General features: G+C 33.7%; 1 protein-coding gene across 1 annotated transcript; it reads left to right on the top strand.

Moving 5' to 3' along the window:
- Positions 1-21,617: 21,617 nt before the first annotated feature.
- Positions 21,618-25,361, top strand: LOC104233718 (UBP1-associated proteins 1C). Its single transcript, XM_009787156.2, has 6 exons — positions 21,618-21,912; positions 22,029-22,103; positions 23,444-23,574; positions 24,013-24,481; positions 24,656-24,769; positions 24,876-25,361. The coding sequence occupies exons 1-6, from the start codon at positions 21,826-21,828 to the stop codon at positions 24,939-24,941; spliced, it is 942 nt and encodes a 313-aa protein (XP_009785458.1). The 5' UTR covers positions 21,618-21,825; the 3' UTR covers positions 24,942-25,361.
- Positions 25,362-26,386: the final 1,025 nt, after the last annotated feature.

The raw sequence follows: 26,386 nt of genomic DNA, 5'->3' as shown, positions 1-26,386 counted from the left end.
TAAAATTACATTGGACTTGTCATTATTATTGTTGTATTAAACAAATATTTGGTGGAGTTTGCGCCAAGGGGTCTAATCATATAGAAAGAAAATGACCATTCCATATGTCCTTTGTTGAAGGGGGGTTGGTTTAAACTTTAAAGCTTCGGTAGGTTACCTGATAATCTGTTTAAGCATGCAGCCTATACCTAATGTCCCTTGCAATCTACATTAAACTAAATTCTAGCAAAAGAAAAGAAAAAAAAAAACTTAACTTTTTGCTCAAATATTATGCATAAATGTTCACCATCAAGACATGTTGTAGGATGCAGCGGCAGAGCCACATACAAGGAAGAAGAATCAATTGAATTTCCTTCATTTGAAAAATTATTGTTAATATGATAAAAATAGATTTTTAAGCATGTATAAATTTTGAATCCCATTAATATAACATCAAGAAAAAGACCCAAAATATCCTTGAACTATTTGAAATAGCTCAAAAGTACCTTCCGTTTATTTTGGTATCAAAAATATCCCTGCCGTCTATGTTTTGGACCACAAATGCCCCTTAAACTATTAGTCTTGCCATTGAAGTTGACATGGCAGTCCAATTAAGTTAGATTTGCTTACATGGTCATTCACCTAAGCAATCCAGCATGGCAAAAAATTTATTCTTTGTTCTTGAATCCTAATCGCAAAAAAAAAAAAAAAAAAATCAGAAAATTTTGGTATTTTTTAAATTTTCTAATTTCTTTTTTTGAGATTAGGATTCAAGAACAAAGAATAAACTTTTTGTCATGCAGGATTGCTTAGGTGAATGGTCAGGTAAGCAAATGTAACTCAATTGGACTGTCATGTCAGCTTCAATGGCACGACTAACAGTTTAAGGGGCATTTGTGGTCCAAAACATAGACGACAAAGATATTTTTGGCACCAAAAACAAACGGAAGGTATTTTTGAGCTATTTCAAATAGTTCAAGGACATTTTTGGCCTTTTCCGATATAATATCATAGATATGCAAGTTGAAATCTCAAACGTGATATTTAAAAAAAATGAATCTTCTTTTTAAATTTCTAGCGTTGTTACAGATGGAATGAATGAAATTCTTCCACCCTTAGCGAGAGATCTTGAGTTGCGAATGAAGAAAGTTTTGATAAGAGGCGTCTCCCCTCTAACCGAGTCGAACACAACACAAATTTAATTAGCGGGATCCAATGCGGAGGTAGGATTTCCATTAAGGAGGTTCAAAAAAGAAAATATTAAAAAATTAAAAGAGACAATGACGAGTGGAAATTGATTGAATCAGTCACCTCACAAAGATTTTGAACCCCCTTGACCACTAAGCTATGCTTTTGGGCTATGTTTAAGGAGATTCAAAATATAATATATAAAGATACAAAATAGATTTCGCTTGCGCTGGGAGTTCGGGTGAAATCCCTTCCGTCCCGAATCCGCCCTGGCCCTAGTGGGATGTGTTAGCTCCACCAATATTTTTTTAAAAACAAAAAACCCGAGATGGCAAACAATTGGTCAGTGGGAGCCCTTATTCCCGGGAGGAATACGTATGTGGTACTCTTATTACAGTGAAGAAACAGAAATTGGCGGAAAATTTTATGTTGTGTCTTATAACACTAGTTGTACGAGGCAATTTTTTTGTCTCACAGTTTTAGTTTTGTGTACTCAGATTTCTGTGGATCCAGAAGTGTAAGATTGGGGTCCACAAATTATGAGACAAAAAGAAGTCTCATACAATCCGTGTCAGTTATACGAGACACAAAATAAAACTTCTCGTAATAGACAGTTGAGGTGAGGAATAGTTTGAGAATGGAGCGTGGCTATAATGATTGAAGTTCCAAAACTTTTTAACATGAAAAATACCAAAGGACACCTTTAAATCAAGTAATTGATCTGCTCGAACTTTGTCTAAATAATGAAGAAAAGGACACCCCTTTTGGTCCCCTCTTCACTTTTACCCATCTCTTCATATTTCTACCATTGCCTCGGCACATTACACTTTAAAATGTTCTTCCTTTTACTTTCTATCTTACTATGCATAGAGGGGGAGACCATATTTAAAGATTATGAGTTTAAAGATTTTAGTTATTTTAAGTTACTGAGTTTTAAATTAATAACTTGTGCATATTTAAAAAATATTTTAAGACAAATATAGAATTTGGACAAAAGTTACTGGCCGAAATGTTTGGCATATATATAATTCCTCCTTTTACTTTTTCCATCTTACTCGGCATTTTATCCTCCCATGCAGCCTATTTTTTCAACTATTCTAGTTTTATGAACCGTTTTAAATCCATTGCATGGTAGATCATATAATATACTTCGTTATTTTATGTGACACATTTTTCATTTTAATTGTGCCAAAAAATAATAATTGTCTTACCACCATATTTTGCTATTATTAATGCTTATTTTTCTTATGTTCTTGAGTCCAGGGTCTACCGGAAATAACATTCTCTATCTTCACAAGGTAAGAATAAGGTCTGCGTACACACTACCCTTCCAGATTACACTTGTGGGATTATGCACACTGAATTTGTTGGTGTTGTTATTTGTTTGAACTCACTTGATATAATTAAAAAATTATTCTTTTAGTATGAGAGAAAATAAACCGATTATGTGAAACTCTCACCACTCTTTATTTAATTGTGAAGAATTATTGGTTGTATGGGCAATTTTGATACTTTGTAATGCCAAAAGTCTTCTTATATATCAAAAGTTTTCTTTTATTTCTTAAACTTTTGCTAAATCAAATATAACATATACTGAGATAGAGGGAGTAAAATAAATTGCAATCATTCATGTATCAAAACTAGAGCATGATGAATGTAAAGTGTAATACTGTAATCCAATATAAGATTGACTCTTGAGCTGCGGCGAAGCCATCTTTATAATCAGTTGATCATCCTTCGTCGAAATATGACGAAAAATTACATTGTGTGTATAAGTAAAATATTAATTTTAGATATATAAAACATATATTGAACACCTTTTGTCGATATTATTTTTTTAATTCTTATAAGTCTGAACACTTTTGAAAAAATTTCTCGCTTCGTCATTGCTCTTGAGGCGTTTACAAGTCCAGTTTTAGTACTTAGGTTAAATCTTACAAGATTCACTTTTTTCTGATAATACATTAAAAATTGTTCAACTGACGCGACGACTCTTCTTTAATTTCAATAACTTGGTCTTTGATTGATACCTGTGAGGGACAAAAATCTTTTTCAGTGGGTGGGAACTTGTAACGCAACTTGAAATTAAGTGTTTTACCATTTAATTCTGCTTTTAATGCTGTATAGAAATGCAACTCATCAAAGAACTGCCAAAGTACTTTTTTTCCCCTTTAAAGATTTGCACTTTTGCTTTTATATATAGATAGAATTTTTACAATTCCACCTTTTCAAGTTAGTGCAGCAATGTTCATGCACATTTTTTCGGCGTTTTCCTTAATAAAGTATTTCCACCATATTTGAAAAACCAGAATTTTAACTTTATAAAGCGTACTTAAAAGATTTTATTTTTTAAAAAAAAAAAGAAGTACCACTTAAAAGATGTTACCTGGTTCCATTTTTTGCATGCATATATGTACTAATAAAATGCATGTGGCCTCGTGCATAACAGTTGTTGATCCTGAAAATCATGCGCAAGAAGGAAAAATTGGCAATGAAAAAGAGAAAATATTATGAAACCCTCGTGGAATGTACAAAATCATATGTCATGTTATAGTTTTTTTTAAAAGCCTTTGAAGTTCACACAGTGTTGGGGAAGGGCCACACCCCTAAGGGTGTGATAGACAGTCTATTCTAATGCGAGTATTAGTAGCCGCTTTCACGGCTCAAACTCGTGACCTAACTATAGGTCACACGAAGAAAAATTTATTGTTGCTCTAAGATTCACCTTCGTTCAAAAGCCCAAAATTTCCATATTTATTGTTGAAAGGCCACACCTATAGCATTTTGATGGTTTTCGAGAAGTGTTTTATAGAACTTAATATAGAAAATTGAAAAGAGCTTTTACATGAATGAATCCATTTTACTGGGCCTAATCAAACTGCATGAGTTAATTTAACTTGTGAATTTTACATTAACAATATTGTAAAACTTGGGGAAGAAGAAAATTAATTTCATTCTGCTCAAAATGAAATGTCTATACAGTATCTTATTATATACACGCATCAACAAACCTAACTGTCTATCATCAGGTGTTCACTTATATTCCCACTTGTGTGTATAAATAAGCTATGGTGAGTCTTTATACAAGAAGCTTTTAGATACAGATTCTACGGTTGAGAACAAAACACATCACTTAATGAACAAAGGCTTTGACCATTCCATGTGTCCCTGCTATTGTTTAATGAGGCAGCCTTGTGTGTTGATTTCACTCATTTTGTTATCATCTGATATCTTTAATAACCCAAGCCACCACAACCTTCTATGAACACAATACCACCACTGTCAACACCCCCCCCCCTCCCCCTTCAAGTTGGCGAGGGAAGAATGAACCCCCAACTTGCTCAGAAGCTCACGATAAGAAGACCCAGAAAGAGGTTAGTAAAGATGTCCGCTAACTGAGAACGAGTGGGAAGAAAAAAAAGAGAGAAATGAGGCCAGATTGAAACTGCTGACGGACGAAATGGCAAACAAGTTCGATGTGTTTCGTTCGCTCGTGAAATATAGGGTTTTTTGCAATGTAAATCGCAGCTTGGCTATCAGAATGAAGAGGAATAGGCAAAGTGGAAGGTACAAAGAGATATGTAAGGAGGTAAGACAACCAGGTTAAATTTGCAACTACACGGCGCATAAATCTGTACTCTGCCTTTGCAATAGACAAAGAAACTGAAGGTTGTTTATTGGATTTCCAAAAAATGGGACAACCACCCAAACTGATAAAGAAACCACTGACGGAGTGACGGAATTAGGACAAGTTAATTCCCCTAATCGGAGTCACAAAAAGTAAGAAATCAAAAGAAGGGGAAGAGGTCACGAAAAGTCCAAGACCAGGGTCATTGAGAAGATAGCGAAGGCAATGCATGGCAGCATCCATATGGGGAGAACGACAATCTTTCATAAATTGGGAAAGGTATTGAACAACAAAGGAAAGATTCGACCTAGTGTGAGTCAAGAAATTGAGCTTACAAAGAAGCTGACGGTAAAAAGAAGGATTAGAAAGATGAGGGCTAACCCCGGCAAACAACTTATGATTTGGAGCCAAAGGTGAATTTACCGGAGAAAGGTCCAGACAAGAAAATTCAGTGAGCAACTCAAGGGAAAACTTGTGTTGGCTAATGACCAAACCAGTGGGCTCCCGCAAAATCTCCATACCCAGAAAAAAAGATAAGTGCCCCAAATCTTTGATTTCAAATTCAACATCTAGAAACTGTTTCAATTTGTTCAATTCTTGCTCATTATTGCCAGTGAAAAGGATATCATCAACGTACACTGCCATCAAATTTAAGTTTCACCTTGTAAAGCCATTTACAGAGCTAAGCCTTTCTCCTAGGCAGTAGAGATACTACTTCCCAAGTCTCATTGGCCAATAAAGCATCTAGTTCCTTAGCCATGGCTTCTTGCCAGGCAAGATGGGTAACAACCTGAGAAAATGAGCTAGGTTCCTGAATATAGGAGATAGAATTAACAAGTTGTCGATTGGAAGAAGAAAGGACAGAAGGAAGAACATTAGGAGATATATATATATGAAAGAAAATGTGGAGTAGAGACATTTGTAAGATGTACAACACCACAGGTAAAATCAGGTAAAATCTGAAAGGTAGGAAGGTGTCTTATGTTCTCTTAAGGGCCTGCGCAAAGGGGTTTCAGAAGGAATAGGAGAAGGTGAATGATGAATAGGTGAAAGAGGAGAAAGGATAGTGGTTGAGAAAGGTGAAGGTGCAGAACCAAAAGATGATGGGGTAGAGGATGACCTGGATATAGGAAGAGGAGAGGAAGAATTAGAAGGAAGGAGAGGAGAAGAGGAAGACCTAAAAGATGAATCAACAACATGTGGAGAACTAGAAGTAGGGGCAGAAGTAGGAGATGAGGAAGGTATAGAGAGAGGATAGGAAGAAAAAGGTACAGTAGGGGAATCAGAAAATAGTAGAGGAGAAATAGAAGGCAGAATAGAGAAGGGAAATATAGATTCGTGGAAAACAACATTCCTATAAATAAAGATATGGTTAGTTTGCAACTTCAATAACTTGTAACATTTCTTGCCATAGGGGTAACCAAGAAAAATACAAGCAGTAGCCCAAGAATCAAGTTTTCCTATGTGATAGGACAGAGTAGATGCAAACATAGGCAACCAAAACATTTAAGAAAATTATAATTAGGAGATTTTCCAAAAAGAATCTCATATGGTGTTTTGCAAGAAGCAATTTAGTAGGATATCTGTTGATAAGGAAAGTGGTTGTCAAGAGACACTCACCCCTAGTATATAGTAGGAACTTTAGATTAAAATAGCAAAGTCTACAAGTTTCAAGCAAGTGTTTGTGTTTCCTTTCAACAATACTATTTTGTTGAGGGGTGGTCACACAACTAGTTTGGTAAAGATTACATTTGGATTGAAAATAGATGGTAGCATCAGAACCACTCCCCAACTCTAAGGTATTATCATATCTAATGACTTTAATTTTGGTGACAAATTACCTTACTACCATAGCAATAAAAGATTTGAGAACACTAAAAGCATTTCCTTTGGTGCTTAAAAGATAGGTCCAAGTACCCCTACTAAAATTATCAACTATAGTAAGGAAGTACTTAAAACCATCATAGGTTTATAAGAAGGCATTCATTCCAGTATATCAGTTGCTCTTTGAGATGGTTAATAAAGTGTTGCTTCCCCACGCTGAGAGAAGATTTATTGCATCTAAAGTTGACATGTTCCTTATGGAAGCCTTGGAAAATCTTACCACCATCAATCTGCCTGGCATAATGATTGAGCATATGCAGAAGGTGACAAATCTTAAGGATGGGAATCCTGAGTTACTTTATGGTTTTCTTCTCACAAAGGTCTTTGAGTTCTTCAAAGTACCTCTGGGACAGGCCAAAATGGGCACTAAAGAGTAATCCTTTTCAAAAAATACTTTTGAGAAGTGTGAGTGCATTGACAAGGTCGGAGGAGTTGGAAGCACTTCCACTATCTCTCAGCTGATAAATGCTCAGAATATTGCCACAGAGGAGATCTGAAAGTTGAAGGCTAGGAACACGATTCTTGAGAGTCAGCTTAGTCAGTTACAAGAGGCACCTAGTTCTAGTAGTTCTCATAGTTCAGAGGTTGCACGCCTAATAAAGGAGAATGCTGAACTCAAAAAATAGATGGAGGACCTGAAAGAAAGACTGCTCAATGAGCAAATGTCCGCAAATGCTCGCATGGATCTTGTCCTCTAAACCCTTGCTTCCTCTTCAAAGCCCCCTTCCTCCAGTGTCCCCTAAAGGATGTCCCCTTAGTGTCAAGTTTTCAGTGTCCATCTTCTTAGTTGTAATTATTTCTGGTAATTGTTTTTATTTGTTTTAAAATTATGGATGATTACAATGATTCTGCTCCCGCCTGTAAAAATCCAAATTTGGTTAATGCAAGTGGTTTTCTTTTGTTGTTTATGCTACAACTCTTTTGTCTCTGTTTTCTATCATGTTGTGTGCACACAAATGGCATGAGTTAATCACGCTAGACTTCTTTATGCTGCTTACTTGTTCTGTGCTTTTTATAATGCCAAAAGGAGGAATATTAAATTGAATAATAAAGAGCATAAACGAATAATAATCCGAAGGGGGAGAAATACAGACTCAGGGGAAACTCACTAAGGTTCAGGTATAGATTAAGGGGAAAACTTAAAGTCTTTCAGGTTCGCTATCTGGTTCTATGTGGCTCTTTATGGGATTTTCAATTATGAGTTTGTCATTATCAAAAAGGAAAAAATTGATAGGTTACAAGTACCTTGGTCATAAGTACTTTATTTTATGTTTTGATTATCTAACAAACTTACTATCCAGTACCAGATAAGGAACATGTTACACATTTACAAGACCTTAAGATCACAAGGTTCCAGCTTGTGATACGGAAAATTTTAAAGTAGAAGGAACAACTGAGGGAATAGGTCCCTACCAGTTCCCGGAGAGATTGTACGAAGCCAACTCTCCAGTTGGAAAGTTGCTGCTTGCACACGCTACAGTACAGGAACAGTGTATCAATCAACTTTCTGAGGAAGACTTTTTACCTACCTTACTTACATCATTGTATGTGAGGTCACACATATATTATTAACATCAAGGGAGGTAAAACACATTCACTTGAACACTTAGAGTTTTTACTTAAGCTCTCTCACATGATCATCCAGGAAGTAATTCTCAAGTGCATCAAGAACAAAGAACAAAACAACTACGGACCAATTCCCACATTAAGTTATTGTATGTCCTTAGTTGAGCTATAACTTTGTAATAGTTCTTCAAGTGTAATTCCTACCTAGCTTGTTTAGAAGCATTCTGTAGGAAACCCTTTGTAAACCTTAAACCCGTGTGTTTGAGTCTTGGATAGAGTTAGTCAAGTTATAAAGTCTTTGTAATAGAGTTGTTACAAAGTAGCATGTAATATAGTGTTACAAGTTAGTGAGGGATTAAGAGGTTAATTCCTAGGTTGCATGGGTTGTAATCTAAAAGATGCTCGGTAGTGAAGTTGAAATCCTACAAGGATAGGTCGTGGTTTTTAATCCCGTTGAGCTGAAAATTTTCCACGTAAAATTCCTCTTGTCATTTATTTACTGCAGTGTGCGTGACCTGATTCTCTATAGAGTTTGGTGGACCCTTATATTCTATCACCATAGATTACCACATGAAATTTTAGCTAGATAATAAAGTGCAAACAGACTGATAACAATTATTTATAGATGATAAGTTTGTCTTATTTGTGTGCATGTGATAAAATTGGGTGAAAAGTTTGCATCAGATAGAGCACATCTTTCACTCTACCAGGATCCAGAGACCTCCTCAAGGAAGGGCCCTATAAGAAAGAAGAAGTAGCAGAGAAGGTAAGCAAGTTGTTAAATTTTGAACATAATTTCTGAACTGATAATAGGTTGAATTTGAAACTAAGAACTAAAAGGACTTTGTTTAGAGTTAATTTAGGATGAATACAAGATTAACCTGCATGAGTGACTTTAATCCTAAAAGAGTTAGGTAGATTTACAAAAACAGGCTGTTGTAAGGGCTTAATGTTGAATAAAATGGACTCATCAAATATGATATGTTCTGAAGCCCCAGAGTCAAGTATCCAAAAATGATAGATAGAGTTTTTAGGAATAGTTAAGATAGTAAAGGAAGTAATACCAGCATAGTTAACTATCACATTTGTTTCAGAACTAGATGTGCCTTGTTGTCCAATTTTAACCTGGTGTAGTATCTCCATCAACTCGGAAATTTTCTCCTGATTCAATTCAATACTAACATCAGTGCTTGGAGACTGAGTAGTTCTGCTTGAGTATTTATTGTATTACTACGTAGGGCTGTGCATTTGGATCGGATATCCGAAATCCGATCCGATCCACTCTATTTCGGATTTTCGGATTTCAAATTTCGGATTTTCGGATTGGATACGGATTGTGTTTTATGAAATTTCGGATTTTCGGATTGGATTCGGATTGGTATGATTTTAATCCGATCCGATCCGATATCCGAAATTATATGTACCTATATAAATACACACTAAAATTTTAGGGTTATGCTTATTCATTTTTCACACACCCCCTCACTCACTTAGATTTTTCCGCCTCTCTTGCACCTCTCTTCTCTTTAAGTGAAGACTAAAAGAGTCTCAATGACTCAAACTTCCGATTTTACTTTGATTTTATGTCTCTTTCTTCCGCCTCTCTTCTCTTCTCTTCTGTCTTTTATGTCTATTTCATGTTCTATTCTTCAACTTTTGATTTTATTTTGATTTTTTTGTTTGTTTTGGTAGATGGAAGATGAGATAGAGACACCGAATGAACTTTAAATTGTTGAAATTTTTTGTGACAATCCGATCCGACAATCCGAAAAATTATCCGATCCAAAGTTTAAAATCCGATCCAATCCAATGTTAATTCAGATCGGATTCGGATTGCCCTTTTCAGAATCCGAAATCCGAATCCGAAATAGGCTAAATCCGATCCAATCCGATCCGTGCACAGCCCTATTACTACGTGCTGAATTATAGAATATTGACTGTGTATTCTGCCTTGGTTTTTGTTCTTAAAACCTCCTTATTGAAAATTTGTGGGATAACCATGGAGTTTGAAATATTTTTCCATAGTATGTCCTGGCCTTTTGTAATACTTGCAACTAGAATTGTTTCTCTTGTAGCCCTGATAGGAGTTTGGCTTTGAGGTGTTGTTAGATGCCCCTTGCTGCAGATTGAACCTCTGATTTCCTTGCCCTAGGATGGATGATTGTCTAACAACAGAGAAAGAACTAGACTTTGTAGGTAAATTCCCCATAGGTGGTATACTCATTTACCTCTCCTCTTGTAGTAACAGAAAGTATGCTCGATCAATGTCTAATGAGGAATTCATCATTATTATGTTACCTCTGAAAGCAGTATATGTTCATTGAGTCCCATAAAAAATTGCACTAATTTTTGTCTGTTCTCAAGTGCACTGTTTTTCTCCACAACTCCACACTTACAATCAACACAGTTGCATACTGCCCTAGCATCGAGTAGATCAATTTCATCCCATATAGCTTTCATGTTATTAAAATATGTCGCGATATTGTTTCATCCTTGTACAGTTTCCATTATTTGCTTTTATAGTTCAAATAATTGTGCTAGGTTAGACTGTCCATATCTTTTCTCAAGCTATTTTCACAAATCATATGCAGATTTGGAGTGAATTACACTGCATCTAATTTCTTTGGTGAGAGAATTCAATAGCCAAGCAAATTCCATATCATTACATCTCGTCCATAGATTGAAAAATTTAGAATTTTCCTTTGGTTTTACCTAGGTCCCATCGACGAAACCAAGCTTTCCTCCATGATCCATATCTAGTGCCGTCAAAAGCAGAAAATACTAAAGTCATACATGTCGAGTCTGATGCATGGAGATAGTAAGGATGAAGATGATCGATTTTCGCCATTAGAGGAGGAACAGACGCAGCAGATTCACTGGAAGCAGAATCCTCAGTCAAGACCATATTCAACCAAAAAAATCAAAGAACATTTGAGATTTCTAGAAGTTTCTGTCGAAGTCGAAAATGGATCTGGTGAAATTGACTTGCTTATACGATATAAAACTTGGGGAAGAAGAAAATTAGTTTCATTCTGCTCAAAATGAGTGTCATATTATATACACGCATCAATTAACCTAACTGACTATCACGTGTTCACTTATATTCCCACATGTGTATAAATAAGTTATGTTGAGTCTTCACACAAGAAGCTTCTAGATATAGATTCTACGGTTGAGAACAAAACACATCACTTAATGAACAAAGGCTTTGATCATTCCACGTGTTGTTGCTATTGTTTAATGAGGTAGCCTTGTGTGTTGATTTCTCGCATTTGTTATCATCTGATGGCTTCAATAACCCTGGCCGCCACAACCTCCTCTGAACACAATACCACCACTGTCGACAAATATGTATGCTTTACTTTTACATTACCAATCTCAATTATTAATAACAATTGCATCTAACTATTTTTTATATGACTTGATAGTAATTTTTCAGATACAAAAGTTAAACTCAAATGTATATATAATTTGACTTGCAAAAAGCAACATTACGAAGCGAGAAGGAGATGTGTTGTATCATTTAATTATTGAGCGCACAACACAAAACAATGGGTAGTGTTTCAACTAATCGACAAATAAAATATATATGAGATCTTTGTAAAATTATTTTCTCTTATATAAATTTCCATTAGTCAAAAAAAATATTTTTTGTATTGCTATTTCTTTTTTAATTTTCATCCAATTTAATACTTGTATAAGGGTCCGATAAAATTTAAATTCGCACTACAAAATTTCAAATTAATTTCTTAACAAAAGCGACTTATCTCTAGGATTCAAAGGCAGAAACCTTTTTATTTGTTATTGCAACAACTTGAAGTAGCGTCTCACCCCAAGAAAAGAAAAAGGAGGAGAAGAAGGGTGAAGAAAAGACTTGAAGTAGGTCTCCTTATTCGTTCTTTAAAGTTTAAAACATAAAATTAGGAGGGATTGAGGGAAGTATAAGAACAGCTTGGAAAATGACAATTATCCCTTTTCTATTTCCTCTGCCTTTGGGAAGTGTCCTCTAAGTTTTTCCAACAGCTTAGCTTTTCAGCATTTGGACGGTGGCAATGGGGACTACTTAGGGGTCCTTTTTTTCCTTCTAATTTCTTATTCGTGTCATAGCGTAACTGGTAAAGTTGTTGTCATTCGAGCCGTAAAAATAGTCTCTTGCAGAGATGCATGGTAAGATTGCGTACAATAGACTTCAGTGGTCCGCCCTTCCCTGGACCCCGCACGTAGCGGGAGCTTAGTGTACTAGGCTGCTCTTTTTTTTCTTATTCGTGCCGAGAGTCTATCAGAAACAACATCTTTGTCTCATAGGGGTAGGGGTAAGGTATGCGTACACATTACCCTCCCCAGACCCCACTTGTGGGATTTTACTGGATCGTTATTGTTGTTGTTGTTGTAATTTCTTATTCGATATTTTGAATATTTGCATTAGAGCCTAATTATTAAATACGAATTTGCGTTGAAAAATCTTACCTTAGAGATAAAGCGCTTTTTAATAGAGGTTATTCCATACTCAAGGCTCGAATATAAAATTTCTGGTTAGGATAAATAACTTTGTTACTATTCACCGCAACCCTTATTGATTGATTAGTGTTACCTTTAATTAGCTTTATATAAGTCTTCCTCTCTCACGTGATTTTTCTACTTCGATTTCCATTTCAATCATTCACTTTCATTATCTTGTCATTTAGTTACGGCTCTAATGTTTCTTTTGAACAAATTATACTTATCTTACTCTATTATGAAACTTTGGTTTTATAATTTGATCATTACGCTAGGGATTATTGTCCATATGTTTATTATTTTAATAAGATTTCATTAACATTACTTTGTGGTTTTGAGATTGTTGAGTGCAGTTTTATAGATAGCTTCATGTTTTTTTATGAAAACACGCAACTCAATCGCTAATTTGTCCATAAATTAAATTGGAGGTTTTTATCATAGTAACTTAGTCAAAAATGGTTCGCTTGATAACAGACAACTTATTTATCATCATTTGCATGTGTACTAGCATGCAAGATTGATAACCTTGTGTGTAGAGATGGATTTAGGATTTGAAGTTTTTGGGTTCCAATGATAATTTTAAGTAAATTTATATCCAAATATTTATAGATATTTACTGAATTTTTTTACACATATACTTTGTTTGAACAAAAATTATTGGATACATGTGAACCAGTATATAGTATGGTAGATCCGCTCATATCATGTATTTATAACATATAGTCCCTATATAGGCCTATATGTTTCTAGCGAAAGATTTCTATTTTTAAAGTTTAAACTCGAAAATCTGATCAAAAAAGGAAGGATTTCAATTATCCTACCAAACTCTTTGTTGGTGATATTATTTTCGCTTCGAAGTCTATGTTGATCAATACTAACATGAAGAAATTAATTATTTTCTATTGAGTGGTTGGGGTTGGTAGAGGGGGGGGGGGGACACGTAGGGAGGAGATCAAACCAAACAAATATTTCAAGGTCCAAAGGAAGACTTGTTTGGGTGATTGGATAAATCATTATTTGGCTTATGCTCCTTATAATTCTAGACACGCATTCACGTAAGTCAATGATTAATTTGAACAATGAGTTGTCTGATTATTTTATAAGCCTTGAAGAAATAGAATTGTTGCATGAGTATTGAGTAGTTTTCAACCCAATTAATTATTGAATATTTATATATGGAATATATATATATATATATATATATATATATGTTTCATCTTTGTCTTCAATTGAGTACAATGGTGGTAAAATAGATAAAAAAGATAATTATCTATTCATATTACCTACCAAAAAATATATTGAATAATGAACTTTTTAAAAATGGATCCCATATGGATAAAATTCATAGTATTCACTTAAAATGGATAACCAATGAGTTTAGCTTTTATATTTATAAAGACTCAACTTAGGGGTTCCTCATGTTAGAAATTTTCTCAAGAAGCCACAGATAATATGAATATCCAAAATTATCCGCCGGTTAACTCATTTATTATCCACATTAAATATGGATCAAGCCGAATATTTTATCAGATTTTGCATTAATTGTTTTTAGCATATTCATATCCGACCCGATTTGCTCGTTTGCCACCCTATTTGAGTATATGATAGTATATGACTAATATGAGTCATGATGGAGTCATAAGTATTCCTTCATCTTTAATCGTGTCGAGTTTGAATTTGAGATATGGAATTATCTTTATTATGGAATATTTTATCTTCAATGTGAAACTTTTCGATGCAGATTCGGATTTAACTACGCTCTAATACGAATACCGGATTGTGAAACCAAAAGAAAAAAAAAATAGTACTTTTGATAATTGAACATTCTATTGCAGGGTATTTAGCCTTTTATAGTACTATTTTATTGCTGAACTGTACATGTCCAATTCTTCTTTTCTGGTTGGACTATATATATCAACACCATCCAAAATCCAAATCAAAACATGCATCTTTCTTCTTTCCTTTGGAGAGGAAGTACCCACGAAGTACACTTTCACCAACCTGTTATGGGATTCCAGCTATCTTTGATTTTAAAAATATAATTTTATACTTATTTTGTGAGGACAATGGCTGGCTGTTCAATCATTTGTTTCACCATTTCAAGGAAGATCCATTATTAGGTTGAAGAGTTCAATTCAACATGAGCAAATATTTCTTTCTTTTGGGTTTAATTTTTTATATTCAAATTAATGTATTTTAACCCATAAATACTACTATCTTAAAAGACTTAGGGCTTGTTTAGTACAAGGGATAAGGAATAATTAATCTCGAGATTAAATTTAAGAAGAGTTTATCCTATATTTGATTGGTAGAAAATTGTGGAATAATTAATCCCAGAATTAGTTATCTCGGGATTGTAGTGTTTTTTTACACCCATAAAAAAATGGAATAATTAATCCTGGGATAAATTCTTTCCAACTAAACAACCCCTTACGAGTTTCTCTATAGTAGAAGCGAATCTGTAGGAACCACGATTTGTATCATTGTCGTCAAGAATCCTCACAAGAGGAATGGACTCCCTTTTTTTTACAACCTAAAGCCCCTCAATAATACAGAAATATCTAACCTTGGCCGTTTTTAGGAGTAGCAAACGGGCAGGGCGGGTCAGATATGGTTCGGGTCGAAAACGGGTAACGAAAAAACGGATAAATTATCTGGTCCGACCCATATTTAATACGGATAAAAAACGGGTTGCGGATAATATGGATAACCATATTATCCATGACTTCTTGCATATGATCACTTTTGGGAGAATACTGAGTCTCCCTAACTTGAGGAGCCCCAAATTTGAGACTTTACAAATATAAAAGTTAGACTCATTGGTTATCCATTTGTTATTTCTAAAAGGATAATATGGTTTTTATCTATATTTGACCCGTTTTTAAAAAGCTCATTATCCAACTCATTTTTTAATGAATAATATAAATGGTTAATTATTTTATTTTAACCATTTTGCTTACCCTAACCGTTTTCTAGACGATGTAGAGTGTACCGTGTTCAAGGTTATACTGACTAATGAGCCTTATAATAAACTAGCACCCCTTACGGTGTACTAGACAATAGTTTTCTCGTGGATCAGTAAACATTTACCACAAAAAATAATTTCTATCATATATATCTATATATATATAACTTACTCCATCAATATTTTAGTATTTTGTAAAAAGAACAGAATAAAAAAATGAAGAGAAAAAACAAAAAACATAGATATTGAAGATTAATTTTTTTTTTCTTTGTCGGGTTCTAGCAATTTGTTTGAATCAATGATCACCATTTGTACATAAAGTCAAGGAACTTGAGTTGGAAGAAAGCTGAATGCCTGAATCTACGTTGAACTCGTTAACAAGAAGCTGCATATTTTGGTGCAGAATTTAAGAGAATTATCAAACCCCAATAATTAATACTACCAGCTTTCATCTTCATTTGTGGAAAAAGAGTATTGTATTTGAAACGTCAAATATTCTAAAATAAATTTAATTTATCAAAACAATTAATATTTGAAACTGAATTTAATATAGTGCTATATTATTATCATATTATGTGACGACAGCACATTGTAAATATGTTTATCTTAAAAAATTCATGCTTAACTGGTGATAGCTTCAAGTTGACCGTGTCTGTCTCCTCATATTATGTCAAATATTACAATGATTTGAAGAAACTTAGAATTAGAAGCAACAAAACCTTTTTTTTCTGCCAATGATTGCACAACAGCGTGAAAGATTAACAGCGAGGATTGAGAAAATGTAATCAGTAATCAGTTTATAAAATTTTCAAAAGATGTACTTTAAAATAATAGTAACCAAATGTTTTATAAATCAACCAAAGATACTTTTAACATAGTGTTATATTATCCTCTTTGGATCAAGCTCGTAAGGTTTTTCTTAAAAGATCTCACTCCATTAAGAGATCCCTATAACTTATGTAGGCTCCCACTTTTTTCAGTTTTCAATGCGGGACTTTGTTCGTGCACCCAACAATCTCCCACTCGAACTAATAGCCTGTTTGGCCAAGATGGAGAAATCAGCTTATTTTGAGAAGTGCTTTTTTCAAAAGTGTTTTTGAAAAAGTACTTTTGGAGAGAAACAGTTTGTGTTTTACTAGTCATTCTGGAAAACACTTTTGAACAATAATTTGTGTTTGGCCAAGCTTTTCTGAAAGTGCTTTTTAAGTATCAAATTATGAATAAGGACATGAATAGATTTACTTAATAGTTAATATTATAAGTAAATAAATAATCTCAAAATTTTGTAGTTAACGACAATAATTAAATCTTTTCATTTTATTTAAGTAAAATATGAAAAATAAAATTAAAAAATACTTAATTCTTTTAATATAAGTTAAATATATTAAAAATCATTCACCTCTAAAGTCACTATATATTAGAAAGTTATTCTAAAAATAAAAAGAAATACTTATACATTAATATCCTAAGAATTATGTTTAACGGTTATTTTGGTATATACTATATTTTGTTAAGGGTATTTTGGGTAAGAAGAAAAGTCAAAATTGTTTTTGCTTCTGCCTTTGGGAAGAAACTACTTTTTTCTGCTTCTCAGAAACTGCTTCTGCTTCTTCCCAAAAGCACTTTTCCCCCAAAAAAGCTTGGCCAAACATCCCAAGTTAGGGGGAACAGGTGCTTTTTGAAAAGAAAAAAAAAAACACTTTTGGCCTGTTGAGAAGCTAGCCAAACGGGCTATAAGTTTCACGTGGCCCACTACTACGATCTGCGGGTCTCTCCCTTTAACCAAGTTCCACGTGGCCTATTATCACAATACACGGGTCAATTTTCGAGATTCATTTTGTGCCACCATATCATCAGAGTATTTATGGCAACTCAAGCTCGCAACTAGCTTCTTTTTGTGTGTGCATCTCTAAGATTGTAATGGTAAGCAAACCAAGCCCCAAATTATCACTCAACCATCACCTTACTCGTTCCGTCGAACCTGAGATATGATACTAATTGTTAGGCTTAATCGACCCAAAGATACTCTTAACATAGTATGACATTGTCCGACTTGGGCCAAGTCTGCATGGTTTTCCCAAAAGGCCTCACCCAATTAAGAGATTCATACACCTTATATTTAGGCTCCCAATTCTTTTAGCTGTGTTTCAAAAAAGAATTTAGACCTGTAATATTTGGACCTGCAATCAGCCAACTTAGCTTTTGGGCTCTAAGTTATGGGTGGGATTTTTACTTAGCTATACTATAATAAAAACCTATTTACCACCTTTATTTAAATTCCTTATTAATTACTTTATATACATATATTTACTAGTTTTATACAAAACCATAAAAATGAGGAATTGAAACATACCTTAAATATTGGGTATCAGTTACACATAATCTCATACATTTAAGATACTTTTCCTTTTTCCAAGGAAAACTATATCTGTCTTTGTACTTACCCAACATCATCACCTCTCTTTGTACTTACCCAAAATCATCACCGTAAGAAGCCCACTGAACCCCAATATCATTACCTCTCTTTGAACTTACTCACAGTAAGAAACCCATTGATACCCATAATTTTTCTAATCCAAAATCTCGGTTACTCACTCATCTTCCACGGTTATCCCCCAAAATTGCAGATTCTTTCCTCTTCCAAAGCTGTTGATATATGATTTCTCTCTTTAATCGTCCAAAATCTCTTTCTTATTTATACAATACAGAAGAAATTTGAAGATTTGCTCTACAATCAAGTTGTGTGTAAGCTTCACTCTACATTAAAGTTGGTTTTAGGTTGAATTTCATAATGAAACTCGATGAAGATGAAGTTTCGAAATTGTATTACGATTGTATGATAAAGGTATCATAATTATATCTGAGTTGTATTTGATACATCAATACCTAAGACAATTCTGATATAATACTAATATTATTAAAATACAGTATTGTATTATAATTTATGTTTAGAGTTGGTTCTAGGTGGATGTTTTAAATTGAAACTTGAAAAGGATGAAGATCAAAGTTGTATCATAATTTAGAATTGTATCACAATTTGTACCTAAAACAATACATGTACTAATACAAGTATAATACGATATTGTATCAGTTTAAGTTTAGAGTCGGTTTTAAGTTGTATCATAATTGTGTAAGAATTCTTTTAGGAGTGTGTCAAATTTATATTTGAATTATGAGTGGTTGTGAGATCATGACGAATTTCACAGATTGTATCACAAATATATGATAATTAATATTAATTTATAAGTATTGTATCAGGTATTATTTTGGATATTAATGTACCATATACAAGTTATATACAATTATGATACAAGTGTGATACAATTAAGTTTTACGTATTGATGTATCTGATATAATTTAAATACAATTATGATATATTTATCATACAATTCCTGAATATTTCTTCATTTTCAGTGTTGTCTGATCTCCCAGTAAAAGAACGATGCAATTGATGATTTAATAATGTAAAATTATCGGCAATGGTGGGAAGAGAGAAGATGGAGATTTTGGGCGTAAATTTAGGAATTTTATTGTAAAAAAGGAGAGAGAAGAGGAAAGAGAAAAAAAAGGAAAGGATATAATTGAATCCCTTAATTGAAGGCACTAATAATTGGGTGAGAGCTTTTTAAGGAGTAATCTACACAATTTGTAAGAAAAACCTAGATACTTATTAAAAACTATAAAACATAAAGAACATTGGTAAGTAAATTTCTAATATGGAAAATACCAGCTATGTCCATTTATAGGTAGCTCATTATAAAAATTGGCCAATTGATAAAATATTACTAATATTAGCCAAATTAACCAATTAGCTATTCGTAGTAAAAAAATATCAATTTTTTGCTTTTTTGAGTGGATGTTATTAGAATAGACTGGGCACAACTTAAGGAGCTTGAGTCTCAGTTTTAGGATATTTTGGTGAAGTTTTGAGGTGGTTTGAATTGAAAATTCGGTAAAAACTGAACATGAAAAAAATGATATGTGTATCACACTGTGTATCATTTGTGTATTACATATATATCATATTTGTATCTATTGTGTATCACATGTATATTCATGTATACCTGTGTGTGAGATACATGCGTGATACATGTGTCGCAGAAGACTTTTTTGAACTCGATTTAATTATGAATTTTGATACAAAACCAGTCCAAATCACCTCCAATCTTTCTCAAATTTTGTATATTGACTTATCTATATATTTTCAATGAATTTCAACTATATCCATTGAAAAAGTTTCTTTTTTGTTTAAATTTTTGGAATATTGTATATATTTTTTGCATTTTATAACCTTATTTGCTACCCCATCCATAAAATTTCCTTTCTGTCTTGTATCTAGTGTTGTTAATTACGCTTAAAAATATGGAAGGTGATTTTTGCATGTGATTATTTGAGAGAAAGAACCATATTATTTGGTTTTTCAATTTTTGTTGGCTAGTTTTGACAAGTCTATGATTAATGGCTCGAGGTTGGTAAGTTGAGATTTATTTGGGACATTTGTGTAAGTTTCCCTTTCTAATATGAGAAATTTTCATAAAGCACTATCTTTTAACAGTAATTAGTCATCTATAGATACCATTTGCTATATTAAGGATTATAGATACCTTTTCTGTGGGTATAAGATGTATTTGATGTATTTAAGCTATTGTATTCATGAATACAATAGCAAAAATAAGTGTGAAACAGAGAAGTCCGGCTAACCAGTTGTTGTATTCGAGTGTATTCGATTGTATCCGGGAGTGAAACATGGGATTACAGCTGGACAGATTATTGCATTCGATAGTATTCGACTGTATTCACGGTGTGAAATAGGGGATTACATTATTTTTAAAACGGAAAGTGAATCAATTAATATAATAGACATCTAATATAACTTAACAAACTCAGTTATAACACACAAATTTTGTATTTTCGTTTATAAAAAAGATTCTCAACCGAAAAATACCCCAAAAACATACCAATCTCCAGAGAAATTATAAAATACATCTGAATACATAAATTATATTAATTAAAAAAAAATATGAATGCATTCATGGCATATAGCGAGACAGTGAATACAATGAAATACATCAGGATACATTGAAATACAATGAAAAAAAAGACAGTGAATACAATGAAATACACGGAATACAATGAAATACATTGAATTACAATGAAAAAAAGTCAATTAAATACATGAAAGTACATTGAAATATATTAACAGAAAATCAAGTTGCTCAGCCCCAAACTCCGTCGACTTTGGTCAAGAACAAACCCTAATTTCCGGCGAATATGCATTTCACTGAAAGCCGGTAGGGAAAACGCGCCCGCCTTGGTCCGGCGATGGTGCCGGAGCCGAGGTCACTTCCTGAGCAGAAGCAACCACTGGTAAGACCGCCACAATGGAAAAAAACAACGTCAAAGCCTTCAATGCCATATCTCAAAAAATGTAGAAATCACATAAATTTATATCCTTCAATGACGAATTGATTGATAAAGATGAATTAACTTATATCCTTCAATGACGAATTAACAGAAGAAACAACGTCAAACACTTCAAGCCTTCAATGAAGAATTGATAAAGAGGAAACTTACTGCTTTTATTATTGAATAGCGTATCAAAGTAGAGAGAGAAAGAAAATAGTGTAATCGAATAGCGTATTTAGTGGTTCAGGGGTAAGAGGTAACCAAAATTAAATATTTTGCTATAAACATTAAAAGGTATCTATAGAATATAATTTTTTTAAATAGTATTTATTTAAAATAAATAAGATGTTAACCTTTGCTATAGAAGATAAAAATTCCTTCTAATATAGTATAACTAGGTAAAAGTCACGTTATGGATTCAGTTTGGTCCAAAGTAATTTGGGCTTGTAATATTTGGGCCCATGAGTTTCTACAGAAAAAGTGGCCCACGACATCACCCTTTCCGCTGTGTTCATTTTGATTTTTCCATTTAACACCATAATCAACTTGTGTTTTCTGCTCAATTCCTAAACCCTAAAACCCCTTCTTCTTCTTCACTTCCTAAATTCGTTAAAATAATTTATTGTTGCAGGCTTCGTATAGCTCCTCAAAGTTTCTAGAACTTTCTCTCCGTCGCTTAACATAAAGAGAAGGAGAGAAAGAGAGGGAAAAGATGGTTTGGTTTCAGTGTGAAGACTGTGGAGACAACCTTAAGAAACCTAAATTGCCCGGCCATTTCCGAATTTGTTCTGCTTATAAGGTTTTAGATTTCGTTTTTTTTTTTTCATTTTTTGTTTATTTTTCCTTCACTTAGATTTTGAATGTCATTTATTTAAGTATGATTTGATCACTTATTGCTTCTATTTGTTGTTCTAGCTATCTTGCATTGACTGCGGAGAGATTTTTAGTCGCCAAACAGTGGAAAGCCACACCCAATGCATTACTGAAGCGGTATAGTCTCTATCTTTTTATGTTTTACATATTTTCACCGTTTGGATAATGATCTGGTATTATTTTTTGAATTTTACCTGAGCAATGCAATTTATGGCTTTAGTTTTCTATTTCAACAAGTTAGTTGTGGCATTACTTGTAACATATCTCGAGTTAAGGTTTTTTTCCGCAACTAGTCCCAGCAAAATTCTGATGCTTCAGCTTCAGCTCTGTACTATATATATTTGTAGCTGGAAAATGTTCAATTACAGGAATGACAGATAGCGTGCTCGCACACATACATATACATTTCCATTTAACACTTCATTGCAATTGCCGTTCTCGTTAACTGACTTGTAGATTAGTAAGTTTTCTACCCTGTGCAATCAAATATCGCTGAGATCATGGCCCTTAGTCCATCCTTATCTTTCTAAGTTACTGACTGTGTGCTTATCGACAAAATGACTACTAAGTACCCCGCTAACACTCTCACTTTCTATTGCAAAAACTTTGTATTGTTTCAATTTTTGGTTGCTAAAAGCTTTATGTATAATTTCATTTGGGTGTGTTCGATATTGTAAGAAATATTTTCCTATTTCTGGGTGAAGATGCTATTTGCTCGTGTCTGGCTACTGAAAAAATGTTTTTCTTTTTCTCAGTAATGAAATCATTTTCCAATGATTGGTTAACTAGAATATTTTCCAAAGAAAAAAAGTTCCACCAAAAGGGAAACCATGACTTCCTCATTTGTAGGCAGAAGTCATTTTCTTTTCCAAACATCACAAGGTAATACATTTTCCACGGAAAACATTTTCCTCGGAAAACATTTTCCTCTATTCCGAAGTTAGTGATATGTCTGTTTTGGAGTATGGCAAGCACTTTTGAAGCAGTTTTCCTATGGCTTCTTTTAGAAGGACAACACTTTAAGAGTAGTACCATTTATTAGGCACTTTTGTGCCATATACAAAAATTAATTTCAAATAAAATGATACAATCCAATTTTATGAGAACAAATTGTTACTTGAAATAATGTATGAATCTTATGCCCAAAATCTGTTACAAAATCTCCAAATTTGAGCTTTTGCCGGATTTCATTTTGAAAATTTACTAAATGCTTGAAAAGTACTTTTCATGCTAAAAATACTTATTTCTCAAAAAACAAAAACAAAAAAGCACTCTCAAATGGGATCCTAATCTGCACTGGGACAAAAAAATACTGTATCATTTATCCATCATGCTACTTTCTCTTGCAAGTATTTACTTTCATATAGTATTTGCTTCCCAAACTGGTGCGTCTTAACTGAGTGGTGTTTTGATAACCAGATTTTGTGTTTTCTAATTATTCTCTGTAAGTCCTTCAGGAGAAATACGGGCCAAAGGGCCAAGGAAAAGCTTCAAATGGAACTCCTGCGAAAGCCAGCAATGATTCAAAGCAGAAGCCTGATGTAGATATCAATGTTGGATTATCAGACCATCCACCTTGGTTTTGTAGGTCTGTTGAACTTTCTTTTTATCTTTCTCTTCTTGTTTTTGATTAGCTTTCTAAGAATGAAAAAGTTATGGATATTTGCTAGAAATGAGATGACATTTTCGTAAAACAAACCAGTATTATCCTTGGTCCAATTAAATATTTTTGTCTTGCTGTTGCTGCAAGATGGGAATATTTTTTGCAGCTCATGAGTTTGTGTGTCATCCACCATTCATGGTTGATAATCATCGATTCCCCCATACAATCCATTCAAAGCCTTATAACTGCTTCACTAGTGGCTTATTTCCCCTACCTAGATGTTCTTAACTTTTTTCCTCCTTCTCTTTTGGCTTGTATTAATGGGTTGCATCATTTGTTCCTTCTGCTTTTCTTTTCTGCCTTTTCCCTTTTCTGTTTTGATATAATTCATCCTTATTTGACCTCAAAGTGATGTATCTGCAGTTTGTGTAATACCAAGGCAACAAGTAAGCAGACACTACTACTCCATGCTGATGGTAAGAAGCACAGAGCAAAGGCACGAGCTTTCCATGCTAAGCAGCAGCCTAAGCAGACTGAACCAGCGGACCATGGTGTGGAGGTCTCGAGTGACAACAATCATAAGAGTGAGATTCCTGAGAACAAAGCGGATGAGGAATTAAAGGAGCAAAACTCGAAGGACACAGAAAATGGTAATTCTCACTCAAAGAAGAAAAGAAAAGACAGGGAATCTGAAAATGGTGACGCCAAGCCATCTGGTGAATTAGATAATGGCGAAGTAATCCAGGTTGAAAAAGAACTGGAAACTAAGCATAAGAAGAAAGCCAAAAAAGAAACAGTGAAAGAAGATAAAGCTGTCGTGGATGGTTCTAATGGAAACGACAGCAAGAAGAAGATAAAGTGGAAGAAACTGATCACATCAGCTTTGAAATCTGTATGTGTTCTTTCCATCTCATCATTAGTTTGCAACTTCTTATTTTTCATTTATATTTCATTAGCATCTCTTCCTCTTTGACACAAGAGTTTTTATATGTCACATCTTAGAGACTATTTTTATGATCATATGCATTCTCTGTTATCTCTCTTACTCTCGTCGCATTTGGGACAGAATTCTGATGGCGTTCTAAAGTTGAAGAAACTTAAAAAGATTGTTCTAAAGTCTGTGAATGAGTCTGGCATGGTAAAAGACGATAGCCAAGTCAGCGACACAATTGAGCATAAGGTCAGCCAGTCCAATCAAACCGCATCTATGCTAGTTTCTTCATGACTGATCCTTTAACCAAACGTGTAAGGGTGCTGATGCGATTTTTTGTTCCTATTTTGTGCAGATAAATTCAAGTTCTAAATTCGTTGTTGATGGCAAATATGTGCGACTGGCAGCGAAAAGTTCCTGAGAATTTCATTTTGGAAGCTTTAAATTTTCTACACCAAATGTTTCGGCAATTTATTGGGGAAAAGAAAACATTCCAGAGCCGAAGACATAAAACAAGTTTCACTGTGATCCATACCATCGACCTCACTACCTCAATCTGAAGGGAGTCTATTCCCAAGTTTTGTCCGTGCTATTGAAGTTTTAGATATTAAATAGATACTTTATATCTTGTAAGAAAACTGTTGAGGATTTTTATGCGAGAGGGACTTTCTTTTTAAGTCTTTATCAGCTACATTTGCGTGTTCACTCTCAGGAGGATCGTTAAGTTGTTATCATCATCGATCTCATTTTCCATATTTCGTAGCGCACAATTAGCTGCAATTAATTGCCAAAGACATGTTTGGTGAAGTTTTTGGGAAATTAGAAGTTATCTTCAAAGATATTAACATGTGTGGTGAAGTTTTTGGGAAATTCGAAGTTATATTTCTAAGTACTTGCGTTAAGACTTAGCTAGCTTTTGGACATAAATTTAATTAAAACTTGGAGAAAGAGATTTTGAAGTTGTGTTAAAAAATAATTTTTAAAAGTTAAAATTGTGTTTGAACATGCATTTTATTTAAAGAAAAGAGTTGAAATTTTGTGAGTGGAAGAATTCTTCGTCCAAAAATTGCTCTAAACTAGTTTTTTGGGAAATTTTAAATTTTTTTCGATAACTGAATATATTCTATGAACAAATATTGTTTTTAATTTTTTTATTTTGTAGAAAAAAGTAGCCAAATATATGGCCAAACGGGAGCTTAAAGTATTTGGTCAAGTTTATGAAAAAATAAGTAATCTATTTTTGTGTAGTTGCTGAAACTATTTTCTGCTGCAGGGAAACATCTCAGAGACTTTTCAGGACAAAATACCAGGGCCATTTGCATCTATACTTACTTTTTGTGTCACGTTTTAACCTGTGCCCGCTTTGCAAAAAAAATTGCAAGCGTACCCACTTTTTCACGTAACTTTAGCATACGGGGCTGAAGTAGCAAAGACAATCACGCAAAACTTCAGCATTCTAGTAGACGAGCATGAAGTAGCAAGTGTGCTGAACCAAGTGGTAGCTGACGTTTGTTCTCTATTTGCTGAAGTTTTTGTTTGTAATTGCCGAACTTAAGCATAGTAGCTGAAGTTTTGTTATCTATTTGCTGAAGTTTTTGTTTGTAATTACACTAAATAAGCTAAAGTTTTTTTTGTCCTGGATTCATTAGTTTTGTCATTAAGCTTTTTCAAAAACTTTAGCAGAAGATGCTGAAGTTATTTAGTTCATTTATAAAAACTTCAGCACTATATAAGCTGAAGTTTTTTTTGTCCTGGATAAGCTTTTTCAAAAACTTTAGCAGAAGATGCTGAAGTTATTTAGTTCATTTGTAAAAACTTCAGCACTAAATAATCTGAAGTTTTTTTGTCCTGTATTCATTAATTTTG

Source organism: Nicotiana sylvestris, chromosome 7 (genome assembly GCF_000393655.2).
Source record: "Nicotiana sylvestris chromosome 7, ASM39365v2, whole genome shotgun sequence".
NCBI classification, from domain to species: Eukaryota; Viridiplantae; Streptophyta; class Magnoliopsida; order Solanales; family Solanaceae; genus Nicotiana; species Nicotiana sylvestris.
The sequence above is the reverse complement of the archived record's forward strand: the minus strand, read 5'-3'. Positions and strand labels throughout refer to the sequence as shown.